The sequence below is a fragment of the Raphanus sativus genome, unplaced genomic scaffold (assembly GCF_000801105.2).
Source record: "Raphanus sativus cultivar WK10039 unplaced genomic scaffold, ASM80110v3 Scaffold1423, whole genome shotgun sequence".
In the NCBI taxonomy this organism is placed as follows: Eukaryota; Viridiplantae; Streptophyta; class Magnoliopsida; order Brassicales; family Brassicaceae; genus Raphanus; species Raphanus sativus.
The window spans coordinates 1-22,243 of record NW_026616735.1 but is presented as its reverse complement, the minus strand read 5'-3'; the positions used below and the strand labels follow the sequence as shown (position 1 = coordinate 22,243).

Sequence of the window (22,243 nt, the reverse complement as noted above, 5' to 3'; positions counted from 1 at the left end):
ACCGGCTTTTTCAAGAAAAGGAAGAGCAGCTTGACCAGCTTCAAAGAGCACAAGCTCGTCATCAGTCCCATGAGACCACAAGATCGGTGTCTACATTTTCCAAAAACATGGAAGAGACTTAGAAAACTCAAAAAACAATGACAGGAAAAATACAGTTGATGCACCTTTTTAGCTTCTTCTGGAAACTGATTGATCATTGAAGAAGTTAATGGAACCCAACCGCTAAGGACAGCTCCTCCTCCAAGTGTTTTTGGATAAAGAAGAACACTAGCCAATGTTAAAGCACCTGCATTCAGAATCTTAGTGTTAGGAGCCACCAATTGCAAGTGAAGATTCATGAAAAGAGGCAAAGAGAGTAGAGAGAGAGCAACCTCCTTGGCTTATTCCACAGATAAACACATTTTCTGGTCTCGTTCCTCTAGCAATCTCCTGGTCTATAATCGCATGGACCTTCTTAACAGCTTCAAGAATGCTGGTTTCATCAATTCGAGATCCCTAACACATAAACCAAAGTTACTTACTAGACGTGATCCCGTCAAATAGAATTTGTAAAAAAAAAATGCAAGAATGCTAATATTACATAACGTTACAAAATCCAAGGGTGTGGAAGTAGCTAGCAGTTTAGAGAGTTCAGATCAAGAGAGAAGGAAAGAAATACCGCTCTAAAAGGAAGCTCAGGGACATCAAACCAAGAAGGCATCACCCGACCCTCTGCACAATAAAAACAATAATGAAACAAGGATCAAAGATTTTTTTCAGACAACATTTTGATCTTTATATTGGACACCAAACCACAGAGCAATAAAAAAATATGAATCCAAAGAACAAAGACAATAAATATAACAAGGAAGATCGTACGGTTGCAGGTAACGGGATTGTATGGAGCAGAAGGGAAGAGCCACTTAGCGTCACTCAGCTCCGGGGACTTGAAAACTGTCTTGATGTTTTCGTTGGCGGGTCCAGAGTCTCCTAACCCGTGAAGCCACAAGATGAAGGGTCGTCGAGCCATGGCGTCTGAGTTCCGCGAGGAAGAAGAGATACAAAAGAAGCAGTTTCTCAACAGCTTGACCATCAGAGAAGAACGACTTGTATGTACGGTACCTTGCGCTATTTTTCTTATAGTGATATATCTGAAAAGTCTTGTCGACGACTTTTTAAATCTCAAAAGTCAACTGAGAGAAAACAGAGAGGAGAAGCGGAAATGACTGAAAAGCCCTCGAGTGCAGGCTTTTGTGTCTAAACGACATCGTATTTTACCAGCAGCCCTTTGGTAAGAAGAAGAGACAGAGGAAAGGAAACGAAAGAGAGAATCTGGTGGGGAGAGAGAAGATTGATTGATCGAATATCAAATGGCGACATCGAGGCTTCAAGCTCTGTGGAATCACCCTGCCGGTCCTAAAACCAGTGAGTCCCTCCTCCTATTCAAAGATGTTACCTTTTTCGATCTACTCTCGATTTTGGATAATTGAGCAATCTAGGACTCATTGTGGTGAATCCTGGTTTGTTTTTTACTGATAAAAATCAAAACTTTGTTGGTGGGTTTTTGACTTTTCGGATTAGGATTGATATATGATCTTTGGGGAAATGTAAGAACTTTGATGGTACACAACAAAGGATCACTCTTTCTTCTTTTATACATCAGTGAATTGATAATCCTCGTGTTTTGTTCTAAGTCTGTGCTATCCAATTCTCAGAACAGAACTGTAATTAAACAAGTGATGATGTTAATAAGCAGTCTGAAACTGGTTGTGGATGTGAACAAGTGTCTCTTGTTTTTTTTTGGTCAGTTCATTTCTGGGCGCCAACGTTCAAGTGGGGAATAAGCATTGCTAACATTGCAGACTTTGCTAAACCTACTGACAAAATATCATACCCTCAACAGATTGGTAATTGCATCCCACTTTCCTTTCCTTTGTTTGTCTTTGTCATACCTCTCAATGATCTTACTCTAATATTATCTCTTTTAGCTGTTACATGCACTGGAGTTATCTGGTCTCGTTACAGCATGGTTATCACTCCCGTGAGTTGTCCTTTTCTTGAACACTTCTCATTATGCATATAATGCCATCACGCCTCTTTTCTGACTTTTGTTTGATTTTGATTTACAGAAAAACTGGAACCTCTTTAGCGTCAATGTTGCTATGGCTGGGACTGGCATGTACCAGCTTGCTCGTAAAATCAAGTGAGATCCCATTACTTCTTACATTTCTTCTAATATCTTATATCTTCTTTTTGGCTATTATTTGCAATGCTTTCTAGTTTCTACTAATGAACATTTTGTTAACTAGTGAACATTTTGTTTTTGCTCTACAGAAACGATTTTGCATCTGATGTGGAGCCTGTTGTTGCCAAAGAATGATTACGACGAAAAACAAGAAGATGAAAGCATCAAAGGAAAGATGGGATATCATCTCCATATTGCTTGTGTTTGAAAATCTAGTTTCATGATATTTGATTTTTCCTTTTCATTCTCAGATCTTAAGGGTCGATTTACTATGAAATAAGTTCATCTTTTTAATACCCCATAAACGCTTCTCTCTGTCTTTGATGCGGTATCTATGGGAACTTTGTTTCAGTGAGCTTCTCCTGCGGCTGTGATAAGTACCTTATAAGCTCTTCTTCCCTTTCTATACAATAACAGTCTTCTCTCTCTCCGTGCCGACATATTTAAGTTGACACATTGAACAGTCGTCCATCATTATGCCACTTCCACCAGAAGAACATGAATAAAAGACTCGATATCAATAGTACCAGAGATGTCACAGGAATGTAATAATGAATCTGAAACATCATTTTCCTGAGGTTTGTTATTTGCTTAAATCAATGAGGTCAAAAGCTCTATTCATATCCTATGAAACTGCATCATTCATAATCAAATTAAAATTCAGAACAAAATATCTTCTATGAATCGAATGTTTAGTTCCAAATGAATCGAGTCTGGTCAGCAAAAGGAAAAAAGAACAAGCCGTGTGGAAGTACAGACCAGAACAAGGATCTGCATCCATCTCTAACAACTGCTTTCTACTTTTCTGTATTTGGTCATTGTTCCTGACAACGTGGTGAACCTTGAGGACAAGGGGACGTAAATGGCGCCAGTATATATCACTCTTCTAATGGCTCGGCCCCTTTGGAATTGTTTTCAGAATCTACATCTACATCGTTTGCGTTCAAGTTGAGTCCCGAATCCTTACTGCTTTCGTTCAGATCTTGTCGCACTGTTTTTTCTTCCTCCTGCTGAGAAACAGATAGAGAGATTCAAGTATCTAATTTAAGATCACTTCTTCAAATAGACTGTAGTGTATTCAAAATTTGCAGCGTGAGGACAAAAAAAAAAAGAGAAAATGTTACCTGATTATCTTCCATAGGAACATCATTCATGTCTGGTTTTTCCTCAATTTGTGCTTTCTTCTCGCTTGGCTCTGCTGCACTTGCGTCTTGCTCAATTTCTTTCTTCTCCTCTTCCTCAGCCTTTTCGTCTTCTTCTTCTTCTTCAACCTTATCATCATCCTCAGTTTCTGTAACTTGGTTCTTCTGCTCTTCAAGTAGTGCGATCTACACCATTTAATCCCACCACTTAAAAACTTCACAAGAACTCTATAAAACGACCAATAATATGTTGAATGAATGAAAAAAATACTGAAGCTCCATAATTTTAATCCAAAGACGATTCAACCATACAGCAAACGAAACTCCAATGTCTTAACTTTCTTGCTAACAAAGTTCACAACTTTAGAAAGAAACATTTTCAAAACATGATGTACTAATGAGACATAAGACATAAGCTAAGTCTAATGAGTGTCCTTTTCATATGTAGCTCTCAAAAAGGGTGAGAGGGCTTTCTAAAAATGTTTGATATGAACGATTAAACCCTAACCGGAACGAATTTGAATCTGCGCCGCCGCGGAGGATCTAGTGCGGAGTCCTCGCTCGGAGAAAGACTCTCGCTTTGACCATCTTCTTCTTCGTTGTTCTGAGACAATGGCGCCCACTTGAAGAGAAGCAACTGCGATGATGATCCATTAGCAGCGGAGGAGGAGTGATTGTTGTGTTTCTTGGCGGAGGGAGAGACGTGAACCCACTTCTTCTTCCACTTCCTCACCGGCCCTGTGAACACCGTCGCCGGTCCTCCGTAACGAGTCGAGGATCTTCCTAACCGTCCTCCTCCTACTCCTTCCATAACCACAACTCGCGATTCGCTGATTCTTCCAATGATCAAATCCAATATTCCAATCACAATGTCCCAATCCAGCTGCTGATCGATTTTTTTGTCTTCCTCCGTAAGAACAAAGAAAGATCCTTTTCTGAGATCCAATTTTGCCTGAAGACTCTGTCTGAGTTAGAGGGTGTTTCATTATATATACTGTAATATTCGCGTCTACCAATTTAAATCCGTTACCGAAGAATGTCACTTTCTAAATTGTAAATTTATTTTTATTATAACTTTTTTATCATACAAAACTCAACCAACACATGAATGTGATGATCATATACGTCTTTCCCTCAAGAGATCACAATATACAATGACGAAAACCATGGATAATAAAAACACATAAGAACATTGCCTCAAGCAAAAGAAGGAGACAAGATAATTATGTAAAACATAAGAGCAAAAAAAAAAAAATCAAATTGCCAAGATTCAGTCTTCACATGAATGTGATTGTTTTAGGATGCCATTTCTAATTTTATTAGGTTACCTGATGAGTGGTCAGTGACTAGCTAGTGCTTAATCCTTGCCAAGTTTATGTTTTTTTTTTGGTTAAAAATAATTTCTTCATGAAAATCTCTCAACCGTTAAAACAAGTCAAAGTTAACTGGGAAACCATAAAAGCGTTTTTCTGCTTGCAACTATGAGAAGCTTCATATGATTTTGAATATTTTAGCTTTGCCATTTCTTATTTTGTTGTTAAGAAACAATTACTTAAATTTTAAATTAAATTCTTTCCAATTTTTTTAAAAAAACAAGTGAAAAAGTTGTATTAATCATAAAGTCAAGCTACATATTTTAAATGATTGGATGATAATCTGAATACCTAAATCAGGTAAGAAAGCTTTAATATACGTCCCTAATCAGTAATTTTTTTAATCCACATTAAAACCCAAATACAAATTTACTAATCACTAATTTACCATTTGACCACCATCATCACATGTCGAGTGTCGACGGTGTATACTAGTCAGCGCGCCACACTAGGTCTTTCTTTTATTTATTCTCTTAACTTAATCCAAAATCCCAGAAATTAAAAGACGAAAATACCCCTCAATTGTCGAAACAGAGAAGGGGAGAAATAGAGAGAGACTCCGAGAAAGGTCATCCCGAAGATTTGTTCGCATCTGATTCCTCCGATCTCCCATGGCTAAGAGGTTTTATTAACAACACTATAAGAGCTTTCGCTGGGTGAAGGAGAGAGAGAGAATAGATCTCTTTTAACACCCTTCCCGCGCCTCGATTAAACGGTTTGTTCTTCGTTTGTTCCGTTTCGTGTTTAGATTCTCTTATTTCGCTTCCTCGATCGTAAAGTTTTCACATTTCTGACTTTTTGGATCTGGGTTTTCTTCTGAATCATCCCTTGTATTGATCTGACCTAGATCCTCCATCACTCTTTTAGCTCTTTCTGTGTGGTTCCTTTGAGATTAGTTTTCTGATGAGTTTGTTTACTTTTGGTATTTGTAGTGTCAAAAGTCTCACACTTGAGTTTTCGAGAAGGATTAGAAAAATGGCAGATGGGATATCGAGCTTCTGGGGTCCGGTGACTTCCACCATAGAGTGTTGTGAGAAGAACTACGCCTACTCCTCTTACATTGCAGAGTTCTACAACACCATCTCCAACGTCCCTGGGATCCTCTTGGCTCTCATCGGTCTCGTCAACGCCTTAAGGCAACGGTTCGAGAAGAGGTTCAGCATCCTCCACATTTCCAACATGATCCTCGCTATCGGCAGCATGCTCTACCATGCCACTTTGCAGCACGTGTAAGTTAGTTACTACCCTTCAAAAAAAAGTTTCTAGCTTGTTAGCTTTTTTCTTGATTCGAGTTTTGGTCTCTTTTGATTGATCCAAGCGCAGGCAACAGCAGAGCGATGAGACGCCGATGGTGTGGGAGATACTTCTCTACATGTACATCCTTTACTCGCCGGACTGGCATTACAGAAGCACCATGCCCACTTTTCTCTTCCTCTACGGTGCTGCTTTCGCTGCTGTCCACGCTTTCCTCAGGTTTGGGATCGGTTTCAAGGTCCACTACGTGGTCCTTTGCCTTCTCTGCATCCCTCGGATGTACAAGTACTACATTCACACCGAGGATACCGCGGCTAAAAGGATTGCCAAGTGGTATGTCGCCACGATTCTTGTGGGGAGTGTTTGCTGGTTCTGTGACCGTGTTTTCTGCGAGAGGATATCTCAGTGGCCTGTGAACCCTCAGGGGCATGCCCTGTGGCATGTGTTCATGAGTTTCAACTCCTACTGTGCCAACACGTTCTTGATGTTCTGTCGAGCTCAGCAGCGTGGATGGAATCCGAAGGTGAAGTACTTTCTGGGAGTTCTTCCTTACGTCAAGATCGAGAAGCCAAAAACTCAATGAGGGGGAAAAGAGCCCAGAAGATCATAAATATAGTTTTTTTTGTTCATCGTTTTGTCAGAAATTTCGACGTTGGTTTTCATTTTTTGCAAGTGAAGGTACTCTCAGAGTCTAGAATTTTTTTTGTTCTTTGTATTAGTTTTCTTGGGGATGAATGGATGATGATCTTATGAAGAATTGATTTCTTAACTTGCTGAAACGCTGTCTTTGTGCATTATCATCTTTAACTTGATCACATTCTTCCTTCTCAAGTATCAAGGTTCTCTTAATCAATTTAACAACAATCCTTTTGGGTTGTGTTTCGTCAACATTTGTTGTCAGGTCATAAAGCTTGATTCAAGGTCTTCACAATACCTTAGAAAGAAGTGGGTTCTCTAACTTTTTACGTAATGAACTTTTTAAAATCTCACAATGATGTTCCCAAAACTCATATTTTGTTTTTCCTTGAATGGTCTTTCAAAATGATGTATCCAAAGCTATTACAGGTTTTCTCTGGCCTAGTTAAGAGGAACAATATTATCTCCCAAAAGCTGTGAAACAAGTTTTACAATCTCAGTCTTCAATCCAAGAAAAAACCTGGAAAACTAACTCTTAAAGCGATGAGTAAAAGTTTGTCTCCTGCTCTGCTCTATTCCTCCTGCAGCTCATATATCTGCATGTATGCTTCTGATAGTTCTACCATTTGGGGAAGTGTTTCTGCCACATGCAAATCCTGCATCTCGTACCTGCAATGCATTGACATTAATATTCCGTCAGTTTTATGCTAACATACCCGTCACTGTGTGTTCGAACTGAGATATATCTGATATGCTAGAAAGCTCATTTGCGAAACATTAACACACGAGATAAGTGAAATTTTTGACATTCCTATCTCACGCAAGTAAAAAAGAAGCACAACTTTTTTTACAAGGGATAAAAGCTTACCATAGTTCTTGTGACTTGCGCTGCACGAAGACTCTGAAGTACCCATCCTCAGGCTTACCATCATGCACAATGTTGGCGATTAGATTGTACTTTGAAGAGACCTTCTCGCCTTCTGCAGCAGTAGGCAGTGATGGTATGTAATCCCTCAGCTCCATGTCTTTCACTGGGAAGTTAACTGTGCCGTGGACAAAATTTGAGTCAAAATTAACCAAGCAATAATGATCCTTGTAAAACATTAATGTCACAAAAATCCAAATAGACTCACCCAAGGTAGGGTTCTTCTCCTTGAAGAAGTTATTCTTCTTGAACCGAACCATATGGAACATCAGGTAAGGAGGAGACTTGGTTACACGATATCTCATTCTGGCTAGCTTAGGGCGGACCACCTCCGTCACAGTTTCTCCATCAAACTTCTTCAATAAATCGAATAGAGCAACCTGAACCAAACATAAACAAAATTAGCTCCTGCTTATCTCACTTTGCTAACTAAAAACTCAAAGACGCAATGGCAATCCTTAGTGGATTCCAAACCAAAAAGGACTCAAGTGAACTCTTCTAACTCATAAAGTGGATTCCAAAAAAGACGGTCAACCCTATGCTAAACATCACACAGTAACCTTGTAAGTTTTCTAGCTCAACACACCGCACATGTTATTCATCATGATGTCCCCCTTTCTGGAATGCGTTTTGTAAAAGGGACCGCAGCAAAATTTGCAAGGTTGAAATAGCCGTAACTTAAAAGTCTAAAGCAAGAGGTGTGTGATATACCTGTGGAATAATGTTTTTCTCCATGACATCTTTGAAAAGAGGAGGCGGTGGCAAATCTAGCCCAAGCATCAGAAAAGGCATCCTGGAGACTTCTTTGTTTTCATTGCCTTGATACTCTCTCACAACCTCCAACTCACCCTGTGATGATGATTACCAGATTATATGAAAATGCATCTTTTCGCACGAAGTTGTATCGAACTACATTACGTTGACGTGTCAAAAGGATAGAAGCATACCTGGAAGCACTGATGGATGATACTGCTAGCGTTCTTTGAAGGCCTAAGATCCATGTGCAGAGTGTTGAGCAGCCACGACATGAACTCTACTGGATCTGACTGCTGGCCTATCCTGAATCGTTTCTTGCTAGCCTTCATGACCGCTTGCAAGAACTCATGTGGACTGACCTGTTGCCAAAATGTAAATTAAATTAGCAAGGTCGGTCCTCTCATTAGGTGAGGATATGAAAAAGTGAGGCATGATAATAGAGTCAGACCTGTCCTTTAAAGTTTCGAGCATGCCAAATCTTACGAGTGAGTTCCCCAAAGCGGTGAACAAGAGGAGACTTGCAATGCTGATAGTTCTCAGGGATAAGGAAAAAGTTCCTTAAAGGAGTAACTCTCATCAACGACTGGATTGTAACATTCACAAACTCAGTCTTTTGTATGTTGTTCAACCCCACCTATTGCATAAAGTTAACTGCTTTTAGGAGACAAAACTTACTCAATGACAAACTGTATCCCAAATAGAGAGAAAGAGAGAGAACTACCATTCCCGGAAGATAGTCAGAGCCATCAAGAGCCCTAGACCACTGCTTATTCCTATCAAGCTCTTCCACTTGTCCCCTACTAAACCTACAAATGTATATCACCAAGGCCTTGATAAGAAGGAACTAGCAAGAAGATAAGTAGTAAGAAGATCCAACAAACCTTGGATTCAAGACGTGTCGAATGTCATCCAAAGAAGGGTCATTAATCTCGTAACTATCAGGAAGACAATAGACCTTCTCGGTCAAAAGATTGATGTAAACGTGGTGTCCTGCTTCCAAGCTATGCGTATAAGCATGAGACCTCTGGCTTCTCCCTTGGAAGTACTTCCCGCAGACGAGACACGCGTAAACGTTCAGATTCGACAAGGAGACAGAGCAGAACCTCTCGAAATCAAAATCCAATACCTGCAAACCAAACCAAAACATTAAAGATTTAGATTACATTACAAGTTTTGCAAAAGCACAAGACTTTGGTCGGTAAGTAAGATGGTGATTTTACCTGACGGTTGACTGTGTCGAGATAAGGGCAATCGCGACGGACTTCGACGTGGCGCGAATGCTTCCCGCGACCTTTAAAGGCGTCGCCTTCGTCGTCTTCGAGCTCATCTATTGGTGGAGACCGTTCCATTGCTCTCTTACGCTTTAGCTCTCTTTCTTCTTCCTCCTTCTCGAAACCACCGTTCTTGACTTCTTCTCTCTCACTTTTCATCCTCAGAAGAATCTCCTTGCGCAACAATTGCCCTAGACTTCGAATAGAAGAGTCGACTCGTGAATCTATTCGAGCAGCAAGAACTTCGCGGTCGCTTTAGAGGCCGACGACTATTGTGAGAATCAGGCTTAATGTTTCTTATTGGGCCTTATTGTTCTAGCCCATTAGTAATATTAGTTTAATGATATACTAATATTTAATATAGATTTTCATCTATATTAAAAAAGTATCTTTAATATTAAAATTTTGTCAAATGATGGAAAATTAATAATATCTCAAGAAATTTAATTACTTTTAATTTTTGATAATTTATCACTTTTAATTATTAAAAATAGAAAACTTTGAAAGTTAATTTTTGAATTTTTTTTTCTGTCAACATTCTAATTAATTATTTGAAATAACTTAAAAATATTTATCTTTATATACTATTCCTTGTCTCTTCAAATAAATGGAGGATGAGATAATTATTTTTTTTTACATCAATCTTACTTGTCACAGGATAATAATCTGTAATCTTTTTTGTTGTCACAAAACTATCAATCTGTACTAATTTACTTAAAAGATTCACGATCCAATGATGACAAAATACCATTTATATCCTCAAGCTTCTCGAAACCAACAACAATAAAACGCGTCAAAATCTCAGGGGACGTAGAGGACATTTAACAATCGAGTGAAAAGATGGGTTCAAGTTACAGCCAGCTGGCCAGGAAGTTAAAGCAACGAGGTCACCAAAACGACGATACTACCCTCTACCCATAAACTTTAACACCGTGACTCACAAGGGTAATACGGACATTTAAACTAAGTAGATAAATCAAAACCAACCATAAAGGGTACATTCGTCATTCAAAGACTTATAAAGAGAGAGACAGAGAGGTAAAACAGGGACAAGAGTAAGAGAGAGAAAGGGACAAGGGTAAGAGAGAGAGAAAGAGAGAGATTTGTTTTTTTTGTTTGCTTTTGTTACAATGGTGTCGGACCAGGATCTAGCTAAAGGAGTCGAGACTCTGCTCCGACAATCCGACCTTAGCTCCCTCACATCGTTAACCAGCGTCGTTCAGCAGCTTGAAGCTAAGCTAGGGTTAGACCTCACGGAGAAGACAAGCTTCATCAGAGACCAGATCAATCTCCTCCTCCGTCCTCACCAATCAACCTCCTCTGCTTCCGCTTCCGCATCAACCGCACAACCTCCTCCGCCGCCGTCGCAGCAGCTGCATTTCGGCGTCAATGTTCAGGGGAAAGGTCATTTCGCACTTCAACATCCGTCTCAATTCTCTGTTTCGCATTCTCAACAATACCCTCCTCATTTCGCTCTCCAGCCTCCTCCTCCTCCTTACCACTCTTATGACCTCAATTTCCGGCAGCCGTATCCGCCTTACATGCCGCCGATGCAGCACCAGCAGCAGCTACAGTCTCCGCGGCAAGGACCCTCTGTTCTGGTTTCACAAGCCCCTAAAGAAAGGTTTGTTCTTGGGGGTCTTTTAGGGTTTGCATCATATACTATTTTGGTGGGTTTCCGGTTTAGGAAAGTCTAAATCTTTAGGTCAAGTTTCTTCATTTTACTGGTTTCTAGGTTTATTTGCCCAATCTAGAGTTATATTTAGCACATTGGTACACACCCACCGCTCTATTATAGTGTGTTAATCCTAAAAATTGGATTTTTATTAACAAAGTTTTGTAATTTTTACCCAAAGTATCAAACTTTATGAAGTTATTGCAAGTTTTTATGAGTTGGGGATTGTGTAATGTTCTTTCCGTTGCAGTGCTCCAGCTGGAACTAAGAGAAAGGGTGGTCCTGGTGGGTTAAACAAAGTCTGTAGGGTCTCTCCAGAGCTTGAAGTTGTTGTTGGTGAACCTGCTCTTCCCAGAACTGAGGTTATTTTTACAGTTTCTTACATTCAGGATTATGACCAGTGTGTATAAGCAATTGGGGGGTTTGTTATAATAGTGTTGCTCTGTTTTGGGTTTTGTCTTTTTCAGATTGTGAGGCAGTTATGGGCTTACATAAGGAAGAACAACCTCCAAGACCCTAGTAACAAGCGGAAGATCATATGTGATGATGCGTTGCGTGTGGTTTTTGAGTGTGATTGCACTGACATGTTCAAGATGAATAAGTTGCTTGCTAAGCATATCCTCCCGCTTGATCCATCAAGTAATGGTTTCAATTGCTCAAACTACATATGTTATTGGTTAGTTCGTTGTTACTGACTGTTTATCTTTTGGCAGAGGACTCTGGTCAAGCGAAACGGGCAAAAGCTGAGGTGGAGACTAAGACTGAGACAGAAAACACAGAGCCTGTTGCTAGTTCAACTTCAGCTGTTGCATTATCTGAGCCACTTGCAAAGTTCTTTGGCACGGGGGAGACGGAGATGACGGAGGAAGAGATTATTCGCCGTGTTTGGGAGTACATTAAACTCAACAACCTAGAGGTGAGTGAATACTCTAGTTGCTTCTTTTTATTTTGTTCTAACAAAGCTTATTTTAGTGGGATTTGATTTTCACATCTTCATATGTTTTAGAGCCTTTTGAATGGATTACAGACTAGACAACTAAGCACCCTTTATTGTTCTGCTTTTTCAACATGTTTACCAGGACCAGACAAATCCAATGGCTATTCAGTGTGATGAGAAGCTCCGTGATCTTATTGGGTGTGAAAGCATTTCAGCTGTGGGGATAAATGAGATGCTAAGGCGCCATATGTACAAGCCTTCCTGATATCTTCTGGTTCTGACTTAATTGACTAGGAACTACTAGTTGTAAGTGAAAGCTTTATTTTCACTGATTATGATTGTTTATATATCAGCATTGGGGTTACTTATGTGTGACAATTCTCTTGCAGGTGTGTATCTAGGGAACCTACTTATGACTCCTGGGGGGTGTAGAAGAACTCTGATAAAGGAAGAAATGACCATTTTCACTTTTTAACTTCCTGTAATGCTCTGCTATTTTTCGTCTTCCTTTGGGTTCTTTGTTTCTTTAGTTGGTTGTGTATCGACATGGTTAGGGTACTTTAGTATTTTACAGTATTCAGGGAATCTGTGTGATTTTCTTTACTACTGAAAACTCTAGTGTTACTACTGGTCAAATGGCGCGGATGTTTTGTATTTAACGCCATTTTCCAATGTATGTTCTAGGAAAAAGACAACAGTAAAATGATAATGTGTTTTAACTATGTTCTACCGTTTGGAATTATTTGCATTCTACCAATATGTATGTGCATGAGATGAAATCTGCAGTTTGAAAAGTTTCTGAAATGAAATTATTTGTGCCATTTTGCAGATTTTATGCCTGAAACCAATGTTTCAATGTTAATTGTTACTTCAGCTGAGTTAAATGAAACTGGACCTCTTACTTATCATTGACTTTACTGGTCCTTAAATGAAATTAATTACTGTGACTAGTGTCGTTTAAGTCTACACTTTGAGAATCCAGTTCTGCTAAAAGTTTGATATATAACAATTCAAAAATAAATAAAAAGTTGATATTACAATAATGTATCAGATAGCTGAAGAATAGCTTGTGCCTCCAATTGAACATTGTGAAGCTCTCTATGTTTCTTTGTTCACTAAACTTCTATGGCGTTTCTGTAATGGTACATATTATACTAGTCTTGCAGTTTAATCAGTGGCATATCTTCAGTTACACAGGCTGTTCCTGCTATGGATTGTGTTATTTTTAGTCAAAGAAACTGTGCTATTGTTTTTGGTTATAAATATGATTTTAAGTCCCTATGCTTGTGTAGTGTCAGGTTCGTTTACCTGTAAATCCTATATGTCCCATCTTATTCATTCTAACTTTTACAATGGATTCCATCTCTTGTTTCATGGCGCTATTATTCTTCCATGTCTTTGGTACTTATACTTGTTCGGATTAAGAGGCTTATTCAGTCTTGTTCTTGGATATGAAAATGGTTATTCACCACGTACAGCTTCACACCATTGACAATATTCTGATTCTTATGCAGCAATTAATGATACACGACGAATGATGCATATGGGTGGATTTAGTCTTTGATGTATCAAAATGTATATATGAGAGCCTTGAACACACTTACGCGAACTTCATAATAATCTCCACATAGTCAGTCTACACAGGTACCAACATTTATAGGATGATTAAGCCCTTCGAATCCTTGGAAATTGACTCTTTTTTTTTTGCTAAGAATGTTAATATCATTAGCTAGTAATGAAAAAGATTACAAGTGGTGAAACTTGAAATCCAAAGAGCTTCAAGAAGCTAATTTGGTTGTACAAGCCGCAAAAAAAGTTAAAAGAGCTTGTAGAACATAATAGGACTAATCTAGTGAACTAGATTAATGCTAAGACTAATGATGTGTTACTTTGCACTATACACTTGAAGAGTTGAAATGACTGAGCCACCTTAAGCTGGAGCCTGCTAAAGGAATCAATAGGCATCAAAGAAGTCTGATAATCAGAGGTCCCCTTGGGCGGGGAGGCTGCAATCGCATTAGCCGGAAGAGGTGACCAAGCTCTGCATCAGCACAGACAACGCTACCACCTCCAGGAATATCAACAACAGCAAGCCTTACAAGACTCATGAGCTTCACGGTGTGGAAGCAGGCGGTAGGGAAACGGCAGAAACCGGCCACATACCAAGTCGGAAGGCTCGACGAGACTCAAGAAAGGCAGCTAACATCTTTGGGCAGCCATAAACAATCAAATGATTTTAGGACATGAAGAGGCAGAGCTCTCAAAACAGGCGAGAGCTACGACAAAGGTGAGAGACTCCAAACGCCACGGCGGCTTAACTACGGGACAGCCCAAGATCCCTTGCCGATCTGCGAAGAGGAGGAGCTCACCAGAACCGAAAGCACCAAACGCACTGCTGTGCAAAGAGACAGATCGAGCGACAGAGTAAACCTCCACGATGGCCTCTACATCGTGTACCTGCGGGAGACAGAGAAGAGGAACTCATACAGACCAGTGGGTAGCAAATCGACGACAAAGAGTCTGGAAGACGGTAAGGAAGGCTCCAGGCGAGGCAGCGACGCTCTCCATTAATTCCCGATGAACCGTAGACCCCTAGATCTGACCCAGATCTAAGAAAAAACCCTTTGGTGCGAGAGATAACCTACTGGCGCCACCAAACACTTCAACTTGCTACACCTCGCTTCTCCTCCAGCGGCTTAACGGACGCCCGTCATTGCCGTTGCTAAATCACCGGTGAACCAGAGAAACCAGAGGAGAAAAGCATGTCGGTATAGATGGAGAGAAGAAGGATGGAGGATAGAGGCAAAAGAGAGAAGAAAAGAGGAAATGGGGTGGCGAAGAAGGACAGCAAACTTGCCGTCGAACTTCTTCACCGTAACAGGGTTGTGATGATGGCGGCGCTAGGTTAAAGAGATTGGGGGGGGAGAGACTCTAGAGAGAATATTTTCTCTCTCTCTCTCTTGTTTTTCCGACCGTTTTTGGAAATTGACTCTTGCCACTATGCTTGATCGTTGGATGCTTTGGTCAATTCTCCATCACTTTTCCATGATGCTAGACTGCTAGTTCATCCTCCTTAAATTTAATCTGTTCTAAGTGATCCTCAAATCTTCAAACTACTAGCCCTCCGAAAACAATGATTGGGCCTAGGGAAGATAAATAAAAGAATAAATTGTAAATGAATAGGAAATTATGGTAGAGAGGGTCACATGGATGTTCATCTCTTCCAACTCATTTAATGGAACCACTTGCATCTAGTTTGGTTAGTTAGATTCAAATTTTTGGCTGAACATTTTATGGTTTGATTATACTTTTTTTGAAAAATATAGAAATCAAAATAATTAATTGCCAAATCGAATTGATAATCGTTTTCTCAGTTTACCAAATAGAACCAAACTTTTAAAAGAAGTTGAACCGAAGTATATACTCTCTTTGTATTATTTTAAATGGTGTTTAAATATTTTATTTAATAAATGATGTTCTCATTATTCAAGATTAAATTTGATATTATTTGACATTTATGACCAATTACAATGGTTGAACTTATTTGATTTAATGTTATTTTTATGTAATCAAGATAAATTATATAATTTTTTTTAAAAATATTTGTATAAAACATTAAATACCACTTAAATGATATTCTTTATGTTTTACAAAATTACATATTCTAGAAAAAAAATTGTTTCAAAATGTTCTATTTTTACATTTTCAATGCATATTTCATTAACTAATTGCAAACTTAGAAAGAAATTAATTGCACTTATTGGATTTTTATTGATTTAAAATTATGGAAAATAAATAATCATACATTCTTTTGCAAATTTAATGTGTTTTATTAAAATGTGCGAAAAGTCTAGAATATATAACATTTTAAAATAGAGGGAGTACAAAGTATATAAAAAAAACTTAAATTCGCCATAAAATGGGCAAAAGTGAAAGCTCGTCGATGACAACTCTCGGGAAAAAAAAACTCGTCGATGACAAGTTGACAACTCTCTCCAAAGATGATAAAACAAAAATTCGGGACCGCATGCAGTTAAATGAAAAAAAGACCCATTCTTCATCCTTGAACATACAGTATGGAATAGCATTTTTCGATGACGAATTACTAGTGAACGTACATAATTGAATTATCCATATTTTTTTTTTGAATGAATTTTAAATTTATTCAAAAAAGCCTTTTTACACTAGAGTGCCAACTAGTTTAGGATCCAACCAGAAATAACAAATTGCAAAAAGAAACCGATTACATTCTAGATTGGAACCAATAACAAAGAATATCCTCCATACCTTTTTTCCCCTTCAATCTGACCAGACTAAGCTTGTTCCTGATACACTTGTCTGCAAACTTTTTTAGCATAGTTAATTGCATCAACTTCTCGCCATGTTTCACTCTGTTTCTCTCCCTCTAAATATAGTAAGTAGCAACATGAAACGTGCAATTTGAGTTTAAAATTGATTGACAAAAATAAATTATCTCATATCTTTTTGTATATCACTTACTTCTTATTTACAATTTCCATGAGGAATATTTCCATCACCCCCTGTAATAAGAATATGTCTATCCACTTATATCGATGATCATTACATCGTATAGGATAATTATAGGTTAAATTGGCCAGACTAATTTGGGTTAGGTCGATATCAATTAAAATCGATTGGCTAATTTTTTATAGACCGAACCAATTTCAGCTCGGATATACATCAGATTCTAATACTACTATATGTTAAATATCATATATTTTCAACTGTGAACTAATACATATCTTTTATATATCATTTAGGTTCTATCCAATTTTTTGGGAAATTATATTCTCACATACTAAATCCGCCATCTGCTCTTTTTGAACATATGATATGGGGAACAAGACAAAAGTAACACTTAATTATATATTAATATTCGCACACGACATATTTATTCAAGTATTATTCTTCGTACACATAACAACATATATAGTCACTACTAGGTGTTTTCCTGCACAATGTGCAGAAAATATTTTTTATTCAATGTATATTTAGTAATATATATGTATATATATAAAAATTACAATTTTGAAATATTCTTTAATTTATATCTTTTTGTTAAAATATATTAAATCAAATTTTGTAATATAAGAGAAAATTTTGTTAAGTGTATAATTATCAAAACATAAAACTAAATAATTTTCTAAAATTTATGGATATTAAAAATAAACTAATAGTATTGGATTAGAAAATTACATTTAAAAACTGTATAATTTTGAAAAATTGTTTTAGTAATAATAATTATAAAATAGAATTAAATTTTGAAAATTCAAAATAATATTATATTTATATTTATAACATTATATTATTTATTTCTATATTAATGATGATCTATGAGTTATTACCATATTTTATAAACTTACTAAAAATACAAATCAATAATAAATGTAAATGTCCATGTCACTATTTAAAAAATTATTCTTAAAAATGCATAGTATTTTGAAGAATTGTTTTTGTAATTAAAATTATAAAAATATAGCTAAATAATATTTCGAAATTTTAATTATTATTATATTTCTATTTAATTTATTATTTACCATATTTTAAAAACTTATCTTAAATATAAATCAATATTAAATGTAAATATGTCATAATGATCTATAAGTTATTACCATATTTTAAAAAATTATCTTAAATATAAATCAACACTAAATGTAAATATCCATGTCATAATTTACTTCAAGCCATGTCATCAATGTTAGTGTGCTATGTCATAATTTTTCTTTCAAAATTAATATGGTGATGACACATGTCAAAATCACTTATTAAATATAGACTAGGAGATTACGCCCTGTTTAACAACGAAACACACATCAACACTGTATAAGCATACTTGCGTTGTAAGTAGTTACTGGATAGGGTTCTTGTTCTTAATCAGGTGAGATTAAGGGCTAGATACTGGTGGTGGTGGACACTGAAAGCCAATAGGAAAAACCATATTACAAGCGAAAAATATTGTTCTAACGGCCTTATCGATACCGAAAACCAAAGGAAGTGGCCTGAAGACAAAGCAGAGGCAATCGGCTACTTGGACGTTCGGAAGGCCAGTGATAGCACTGCAGCACGGCCGTGCTCTGGTGTCGCCAGCAATGACATTGCCTAGGCCAAGGACATTGGCGCATACACCAAGTTGCAATGGGTCTCTAGGACACGTACCAAAGCCCTGCGAAGGCGAGAGCAAGAGGTCAGCCTCAGCGAGGCTGAAGATGAGGAAGATGATGATGAGGCTAATGGTGTTTGAGCTCTTTGAGACCATTTTTTTGTATTTTGTTGATTTTAAGTGTGGATGCTTGTGGTGAGGCTATGTGGGTATTTATAGAGCCATGAAAAGCATTGAACATAAATCGTTGTCATCTTTTTTAGTTAACTCGAATTGCCTAACAGTAACTTCCTATAATTAAATGAGGTCTTGAAGAGTTAGGCAAGTGTTAATTGCCTTTACGCATCTCTGAGCTTATGAGTTTTTAAGGTCATTTTTATTCGTTCTGACAATGTGATAACGACAAATCACTTTATAATTTTAAAATATTTATATCTATAACAAATGATTCTAAAATGTTAATAAGAATAAATATTTCTCTAATATATTAGTTTATTTTATTTGTTTCTTTATTTTGCGGATTTGAATCGAATACGTCATCGAGGAATGAACCTGTCAACTGAATTTTTCCGCCTGCCCATGCTATCTTTCTTTTATCAGCGAGGCAGCAGCCAAATTTAAGTATGCAACGAGATCCTTTTGGTATGGACTTGTGAGCCTCTGACCGCTCTATCGCACGCCTTTTTCATCTCCATACACATTAAACGGATGCTTAGGTAAGACCCCTTCTTGCAAATTGCAATATGTTATTTTGAGATTCTTCCACGCAATATCAGTTATAACAACATAACTTCTTAAGTGGTTTTATATGATAAATAAAGGGAAAATTGCCAAAACGGAACAAAAATTCAGCATGGTTGTCCCTATAGTATAAAACCATCATTTAGTTGTCCCTTTAGTATAATTTCTTTCATAATCCCAAAACTAACCCTTGATTAATCTAATTAAACACATTAAACTAATATAATTTAAAATAATAATAATTAAAAACGTTTAAAAGGGATTTTTTAAAAAAAAAAATTAATTTTAATAAAAATAAACTTTTTAAAACTTAATAAAATAAAAATAAAAATAATTTACAATTTTTTTAATAAAAAACAGTTTAAAAGTTTTATTTTTTATAAGAAGTTTAAAATGTTTGTAAACTTTTTAATTTTATCAAAAATTTTAATAAAATAAAAAAATTAAAATGTATTTTTCTAAAGTTTGTTTAAAATTTTATTAAAAACTTTTTGTAAAGTTTTTTTTTATTTTTATAAAGTTTACAAATTTTTATAAATTTTTGTTTAAAGTTTTTTATTAAACACAATAAACTAAAAAGAATTTTTAAAAAAATTAATTAAAAACGTTTTAAAAAGGGAAAATAAACTTTTAATTTTTTAATAAAAATAAACTTTGTAAAAATAAAAATAATTAACAATTTTTTAATAAAACGATAAATAAACTTATTAAAAAACATTTTACAAAGGTTTATTTTTATAAAAAGTTTAAAATGTTTTTAATAAAACTTTAATTAAATAAAAATTTTAAACTTTATAAAAATAAAAATAAAACTTTACTAATTTTTTTTAATAAAAGCTTTAAACTAACTTTATAAAAAAACAATTTACAAAGTTTTATTTATAAAAAATTTAAAATGTTTGTGACCTTTTGAATTTTATCGAACTTTTTAATAAAAATAACTTTTAAAAATGTTTTTAATAAAACTTTAAATAAAAATAAAATTTGTAAACTTTATAAAATAAAAATTAACCTTTACAAAAAATTGCACCTAATTCAAAACACCACATGTTGTATAGATATGTATCATAGAGAATAAGAGTTTGTGAAAAAAAATCAAAAGAAAAACTATGGAAAACCCATAGATTAATGAAGAAGACAAGGTATAATCATTTTTTAAAAGTTTTTGACAAGTAAAATCGAAAATAACACGTTTTAGGAAGTTAGAATATATTTTAGGAGATTTTTAGAATATTTCCTTAACTGAATTTTTCATTAATTTTCGCAAAAAACAGGTATCTTATCCGTAGAAGGTGCTTCTAAAAGTTTAGAACATTGACAAAAATCTAGAACACGCTTTCTACTTTTAGTAGACGGAAGAGTACATTTTAGAAAACACATTCCGCGAAATTTAGAATACTTAATAAAAGTAGAAGATGCTTTCGGACGAAAAGTAGATAGCTTTAGGATTAGTAGAATGCGCATTCCACTTTCTTAGAAAATTAGTAAACAGTAGAATGTACTTTCTAAAAATAGTAGATGAACGTGTTTATTTTAGAAATCGCTTTCTACTATACCATTTTCCGTAGAAGGCACATTCTACCTTTAGTAGAACGTATTTTCAAATTTTTATTTATCAACTTTTTGAAAAAAATAAAAATACCAGCATGTGTATATAGATGTTTTATTAATTCTTTATATTTTAAATTTTTTTTTTGATTCACAAAAGTATTTATTTCATTAGTTTTCAGAAATACAAAGGGTAAAAAGGAGAAAAATTGGACAAAAAATGATTTATACCAAAGGGACAACACCCTTGTTTTTTTGTTCTCTATTGGCAATTTTCCCAATAAATGGACATATGCGCACGGTTTTAATCTCATGGTTGTATGCATTTTTTCATTAATTTAGTGGATCTAGTTTTTTATATGTGTGTCATCCAATCGGTTAAACATTACGTATTTCTGTTTACAATATTATTAAATAATTAGTTCATAAAAAAACAAAATCTACATTAATTAGCTTCTGCATGCATTTTGTTTGAGATTTGCGTTTACGTATGTATCAAGTTGCTCGATAAAAATTTCGCAGCCTATCCATGAACTCCGAAGGTTTCGTATGTTTAAGAAACAAATATAATCACACAATGGTTTGCCCAAAAAAAAAAACACGCAATGGTAAGCCAATATAATCTTTATAGACTTCTTTTATTTCATTATTGGAAGAAAGTATAAAAGTTTTTTCAAAAAAAAGAAAGTATAAAAGTTACAAAGCTCAAGTTATATGAGAATAGGAGAGTTACGATTTGAGGGTATAGTGAGTATAATTTTAGTTACTGGTGGCAAAAGGAAGTGGTCATGGGCAAGTGAAGCCTGGAGGAATACTGCCGCCACAATTCCTGAAGAGGGTGCTGATATTAGGAGGGAGACTTCCACGTGGTGCTCTAACTGACTCACACAAACAAGCAAGTGCATCAGCATTAGACAGGTTACGGAGGATAAGACAACATGGCTGCACCCTTCCAATTCCTATAATACGATCGATAATGCTTAGGATACTTCCACATATTCGTAACTGGGGGCCAATCCTACGAGGGCATGTTCCAAGCAGGGAAGGTGGAGGTGGTGGAGGGGACCTTGGCAGAGGTACCGGTGGTGCACGTGGTGGAGCAGTTGGTGGAAACACTGGTGGTACTCTCTTTGGAGGAGCAGCTGGTGGAAGTTTTGGTGGAGAGACCGGAGGTGTCCGTGGAGGAGAAGTTGGTGGCATTCTTGGCGGAGACATTGGTGATGTTTGTGGAGGAGCTGTTGGTTGAGGTACTGGGGGAGACACAGGTGGTACACGCGGAGGAGAGGTTGGTGGTGCTTCTGGTGGAGACATAGGTGGTGCCTTTGGAGGAACCGTTGGCGGACTTCTTGAGGGAGAAATTGGTGGTATTATTGGAAGAGAAATTGGTGGTGTTCTTGGAAGAGAAATTGGTGATATGATTGGAAGAGAAATTGGTGGTATTATCGGAAGAATTGGTGGTGTTCTTGGAAGAGAAATTGGTGGTATTATTGGAAGAACTGGTGGTATTATCGGAAGAGAAATCGGTGGTATTCTTGGAAGAGAAATTGGTGGTATTATCGGAAGAATTGGTGGTGTTCTTGGAAGAGAAATTGGTGGTATGGTTGGAAGAGAAATTGGTGGTGTTCTTGGAAGAACTGGTG

The 22,243-nt window shown here is 36.5% G+C and overlaps 8 protein-coding genes and 1 long non-coding RNA gene across 11 annotated transcripts; 4 read left to right on the top strand and 5 right to left on the bottom strand.

The window, feature by feature from the left end:
- Nucleotides 1–6: 6 nt before the first annotated feature.
- LOC130504209 (carboxylesterase SOBER1-like) lies at nt 7–1,102 on the bottom strand (the record flags this gene model as incomplete). Its single annotated transcript, XM_056998795.1, has 5 exons — nt 859–1,102; nt 659–711; nt 372–495; nt 165–286; nt 7–90 (listed from the first exon to the last, which is right to left on the bottom strand). Coding segments are annotated over exons 1-5 (597 nt in total), but the record flags the coding sequence as incomplete, so codon positions are not given.
- A 152-nt stretch (nt 1,103–1,254) lies between these two features.
- On the top strand, nt 1,255–2,615 carry LOC108849446 (mitochondrial pyruvate carrier 4). 2 transcript variants are annotated; one of them, XM_018623001.2, is made up of 5 exons: nt 1,255–1,404; nt 1,788–1,886; nt 1,968–2,020; nt 2,109–2,182; nt 2,314–2,615. In XM_018623001.2, the coding sequence occupies exons 1-5, from the start codon at nt 1,350–1,352 to the stop codon at nt 2,357–2,359; spliced, it is 327 nt and encodes a 108-aa protein (XP_018478503.1). In that variant the 5' UTR covers nt 1,255–1,349; the 3' UTR covers nt 2,360–2,615. The 2 variants fall into 2 exon arrangements, with proteins under 2 accessions (XP_018478503.1, XP_056854778.1); XM_056998798.1 differs by having other exon boundaries at nt 1,788–2,020.
- Nucleotides 2,616–2,847: 232 nt separating this feature from the next.
- Nucleotides 2,848–4,335, bottom strand: LOC108851969 (uncharacterized). Of its 2 annotated transcripts, none has more exons than XM_018625450.2 (3): nt 3,875–4,335; nt 3,349–3,552; nt 2,848–3,234 (listed from the first exon to the last, which is right to left on the bottom strand). In XM_018625450.2, the coding sequence occupies exons 1-3, from the start codon at nt 4,175–4,177 to the stop codon at nt 3,103–3,105; spliced, it is 639 nt and encodes a 212-aa protein (XP_018480952.1). In that variant the 5' UTR covers nt 4,178–4,335; the 3' UTR covers nt 2,848–3,102. The 2 variants fall into 2 exon arrangements, with proteins under 2 accessions (XP_018480952.1, XP_018480953.1); XM_018625451.2 differs by having other exon boundaries at nt 2,848–3,231.
- An 873-nt stretch (nt 4,336–5,208) lies between these two features.
- LOC108848584 (alkaline ceramidase) lies at nt 5,209–6,772 on the top strand. The gene is made up of 3 exons (XM_018621979.2): nt 5,209–5,454; nt 5,672–5,968; nt 6,063–6,772. The coding sequence occupies exons 2-3, from the start codon at nt 5,715–5,717 to the stop codon at nt 6,574–6,576; spliced, it is 768 nt and encodes a 255-aa protein (XP_018477481.1). The 5' UTR covers nt 5,209–5,454; nt 5,672–5,714; the 3' UTR covers nt 6,577–6,772.
- Nucleotides 6,773–6,985: 213 nt separating this feature from the next.
- LOC108848642 (uncharacterized) lies at nt 6,986–9,815 on the bottom strand. The gene is made up of 9 exons (XM_018622060.2): nt 9,531–9,815; nt 9,192–9,436; nt 9,032–9,116; nt 8,759–8,944; nt 8,502–8,669; nt 8,266–8,403; nt 7,763–7,934; nt 7,498–7,672; nt 6,986–7,298 (listed from the first exon to the last, which is right to left on the bottom strand). The coding sequence occupies exons 1-9, from the start codon at nt 9,738–9,740 to the stop codon at nt 7,202–7,204; spliced, it is 1,476 nt and encodes a 491-aa protein (XP_018477562.2). The 5' UTR covers nt 9,741–9,815; the 3' UTR covers nt 6,986–7,201.
- Nucleotides 9,816–10,618: 803 nt separating this feature from the next.
- On the top strand, nt 10,619–12,915 carry LOC108848273 (transcription factor rlmA). The gene is made up of 6 exons (XM_018621594.2): nt 10,619–11,205; nt 11,507–11,618; nt 11,724–11,895; nt 11,970–12,172; nt 12,336–12,499; nt 12,583–12,915. The coding sequence occupies exons 1-5, from the start codon at nt 10,712–10,714 to the stop codon at nt 12,456–12,458; spliced, it is 1,104 nt and encodes a 367-aa protein (XP_018477096.1). The 5' UTR covers nt 10,619–10,711; the 3' UTR covers nt 12,459–12,499; nt 12,583–12,915.
- Nucleotides 12,916–13,929: 1,014 nt separating this feature from the next.
- Nucleotides 13,930–17,411, bottom strand: LOC130504211 (uncharacterized). Its single transcript, XR_008941186.1, has 3 exons — nt 16,694–17,411; nt 16,481–16,598; nt 13,930–15,336 (listed from the first exon to the last, which is right to left on the bottom strand). It is a non-coding gene; the product is annotated as an uncharacterized LOC130504211 (long non-coding RNA).
- A 512-nt stretch (nt 17,412–17,923) lies between these two features.
- LOC130504210 (lipid transfer protein EARLI 1-like) lies at nt 17,924–18,505 on the bottom strand. Its single transcript, XM_056998796.1, has one exon. The coding sequence runs from the start codon at nt 18,468–18,470 to the stop codon at nt 18,099–18,101; it is 372 nt and encodes a 123-aa protein (XP_056854776.1). The 5' UTR covers nt 18,471–18,505; the 3' UTR covers nt 17,924–18,098.
- Nucleotides 18,506–21,579: 3,074 nt separating this feature from the next.
- Nucleotides 21,580–22,203, top strand: LOC130504212 (glycine-rich cell wall structural protein-like; the record flags this gene model as incomplete). The annotated part of the gene is made up of 2 exons (XM_056998797.1): nt 21,580–21,820; nt 21,869–22,203. Coding segments are annotated over exons 1-2 (576 nt in total), but the record flags the coding sequence as incomplete, so codon positions are not given.
- Nucleotides 22,204–22,243: the final 40 nt, after the last annotated feature.

Excerpts from the sequence above, each read along its gene's own strand:
- LOC130504210 (XM_056998796.1), bottom strand. The coding sequence starts at position 18,470 with ATGGTCTCAAAGAGCTCAAACACCATTAGCCTCATCATCATCTTCCTC.
- LOC108848584 (XM_018621979.2), top strand. The coding sequence starts at position 5,715 with ATGGCAGATGGGATATCGAGCTTCTGGGGTCCGGTGACTTCCACCATA. Across the intron at positions 5,969-6,062 it reads CATGCCACTTTGCAGCACGT|GCAACAGCAGAGCGATGAGA; the intron begins GTAAGTTAGTTA and ends ATCCAAGCGCAG.
- LOC108851969 (XM_018625450.2), bottom strand. The coding sequence starts at position 4,177 with ATGGAAGGAGTAGGAGGAGGACGGTTAGGAAGATCCTCGACTCGTTAC. Across the intron at positions 3,553-3,874 it reads GCAGATTCAAATTCGTTCCG|ATCGCACTACTTGAAGAGCA; the intron begins GTTAGGGTTTAA and ends TAAATGGTGTAG. Across the intron at positions 3,235-3,348 it reads TTCCTATGGAAGATAATCAG|CAGGAGGAAGAAAAAACAGT; the intron begins GTAACATTTTCT and ends TCTGTTTCTCAG.
- LOC108848642 (XM_018622060.2), bottom strand. The coding sequence starts at position 9,740 with ATGAAAAGTGAGAGAGAAGAAGTCAAGAACGGTGGTTTCGAGAAGGAG. Across the intron at positions 8,670-8,758 it reads CTCGAAACTTTAAAGGACAG|GTCAGTCCACATGAGTTCTT; the intron begins GTCTGACTCTAT and ends TTTTGGCAACAG. Across the intron at positions 7,935-8,265 it reads AGAAAAACATTATTCCACAG|GTTGCTCTATTCGATTTATT; the intron begins GTATATCACACA and ends TGTTTGGTTCAG.
- LOC108849446 (XM_056998798.1), top strand. The coding sequence starts at position 1,350 with ATGGCGACATCGAGGCTTCAAGCTCTGTGGAATCACCCTGCCGGTCCT. Across the intron at positions 1,405-1,787 it reads CCCTGCCGGTCCTAAAACCA|TTCATTTCTGGGCGCCAACG; the intron begins GTGAGTCCCTCC and ends TTTTTTGGTCAG. Across the intron at positions 2,183-2,313 it reads CAGCTTGCTCGTAAAATCAA|AAACGATTTTGCATCTGATG; the intron begins GTGAGATCCCAT and ends TTTGCTCTACAG.
- LOC108848273 (XM_018621594.2), top strand. The coding sequence starts at position 10,712 with ATGGTGTCGGACCAGGATCTAGCTAAAGGAGTCGAGACTCTGCTCCGA. Across the intron at positions 11,619-11,723 it reads CTGCTCTTCCCAGAACTGAG|ATTGTGAGGCAGTTATGGGC; the intron begins GTTATTTTTACA and ends TGTCTTTTTCAG. Across the intron at positions 12,173-12,335 it reads TTAAACTCAACAACCTAGAG|GACCAGACAAATCCAATGGC; the intron begins GTGAGTGAATAC and ends CATGTTTACCAG.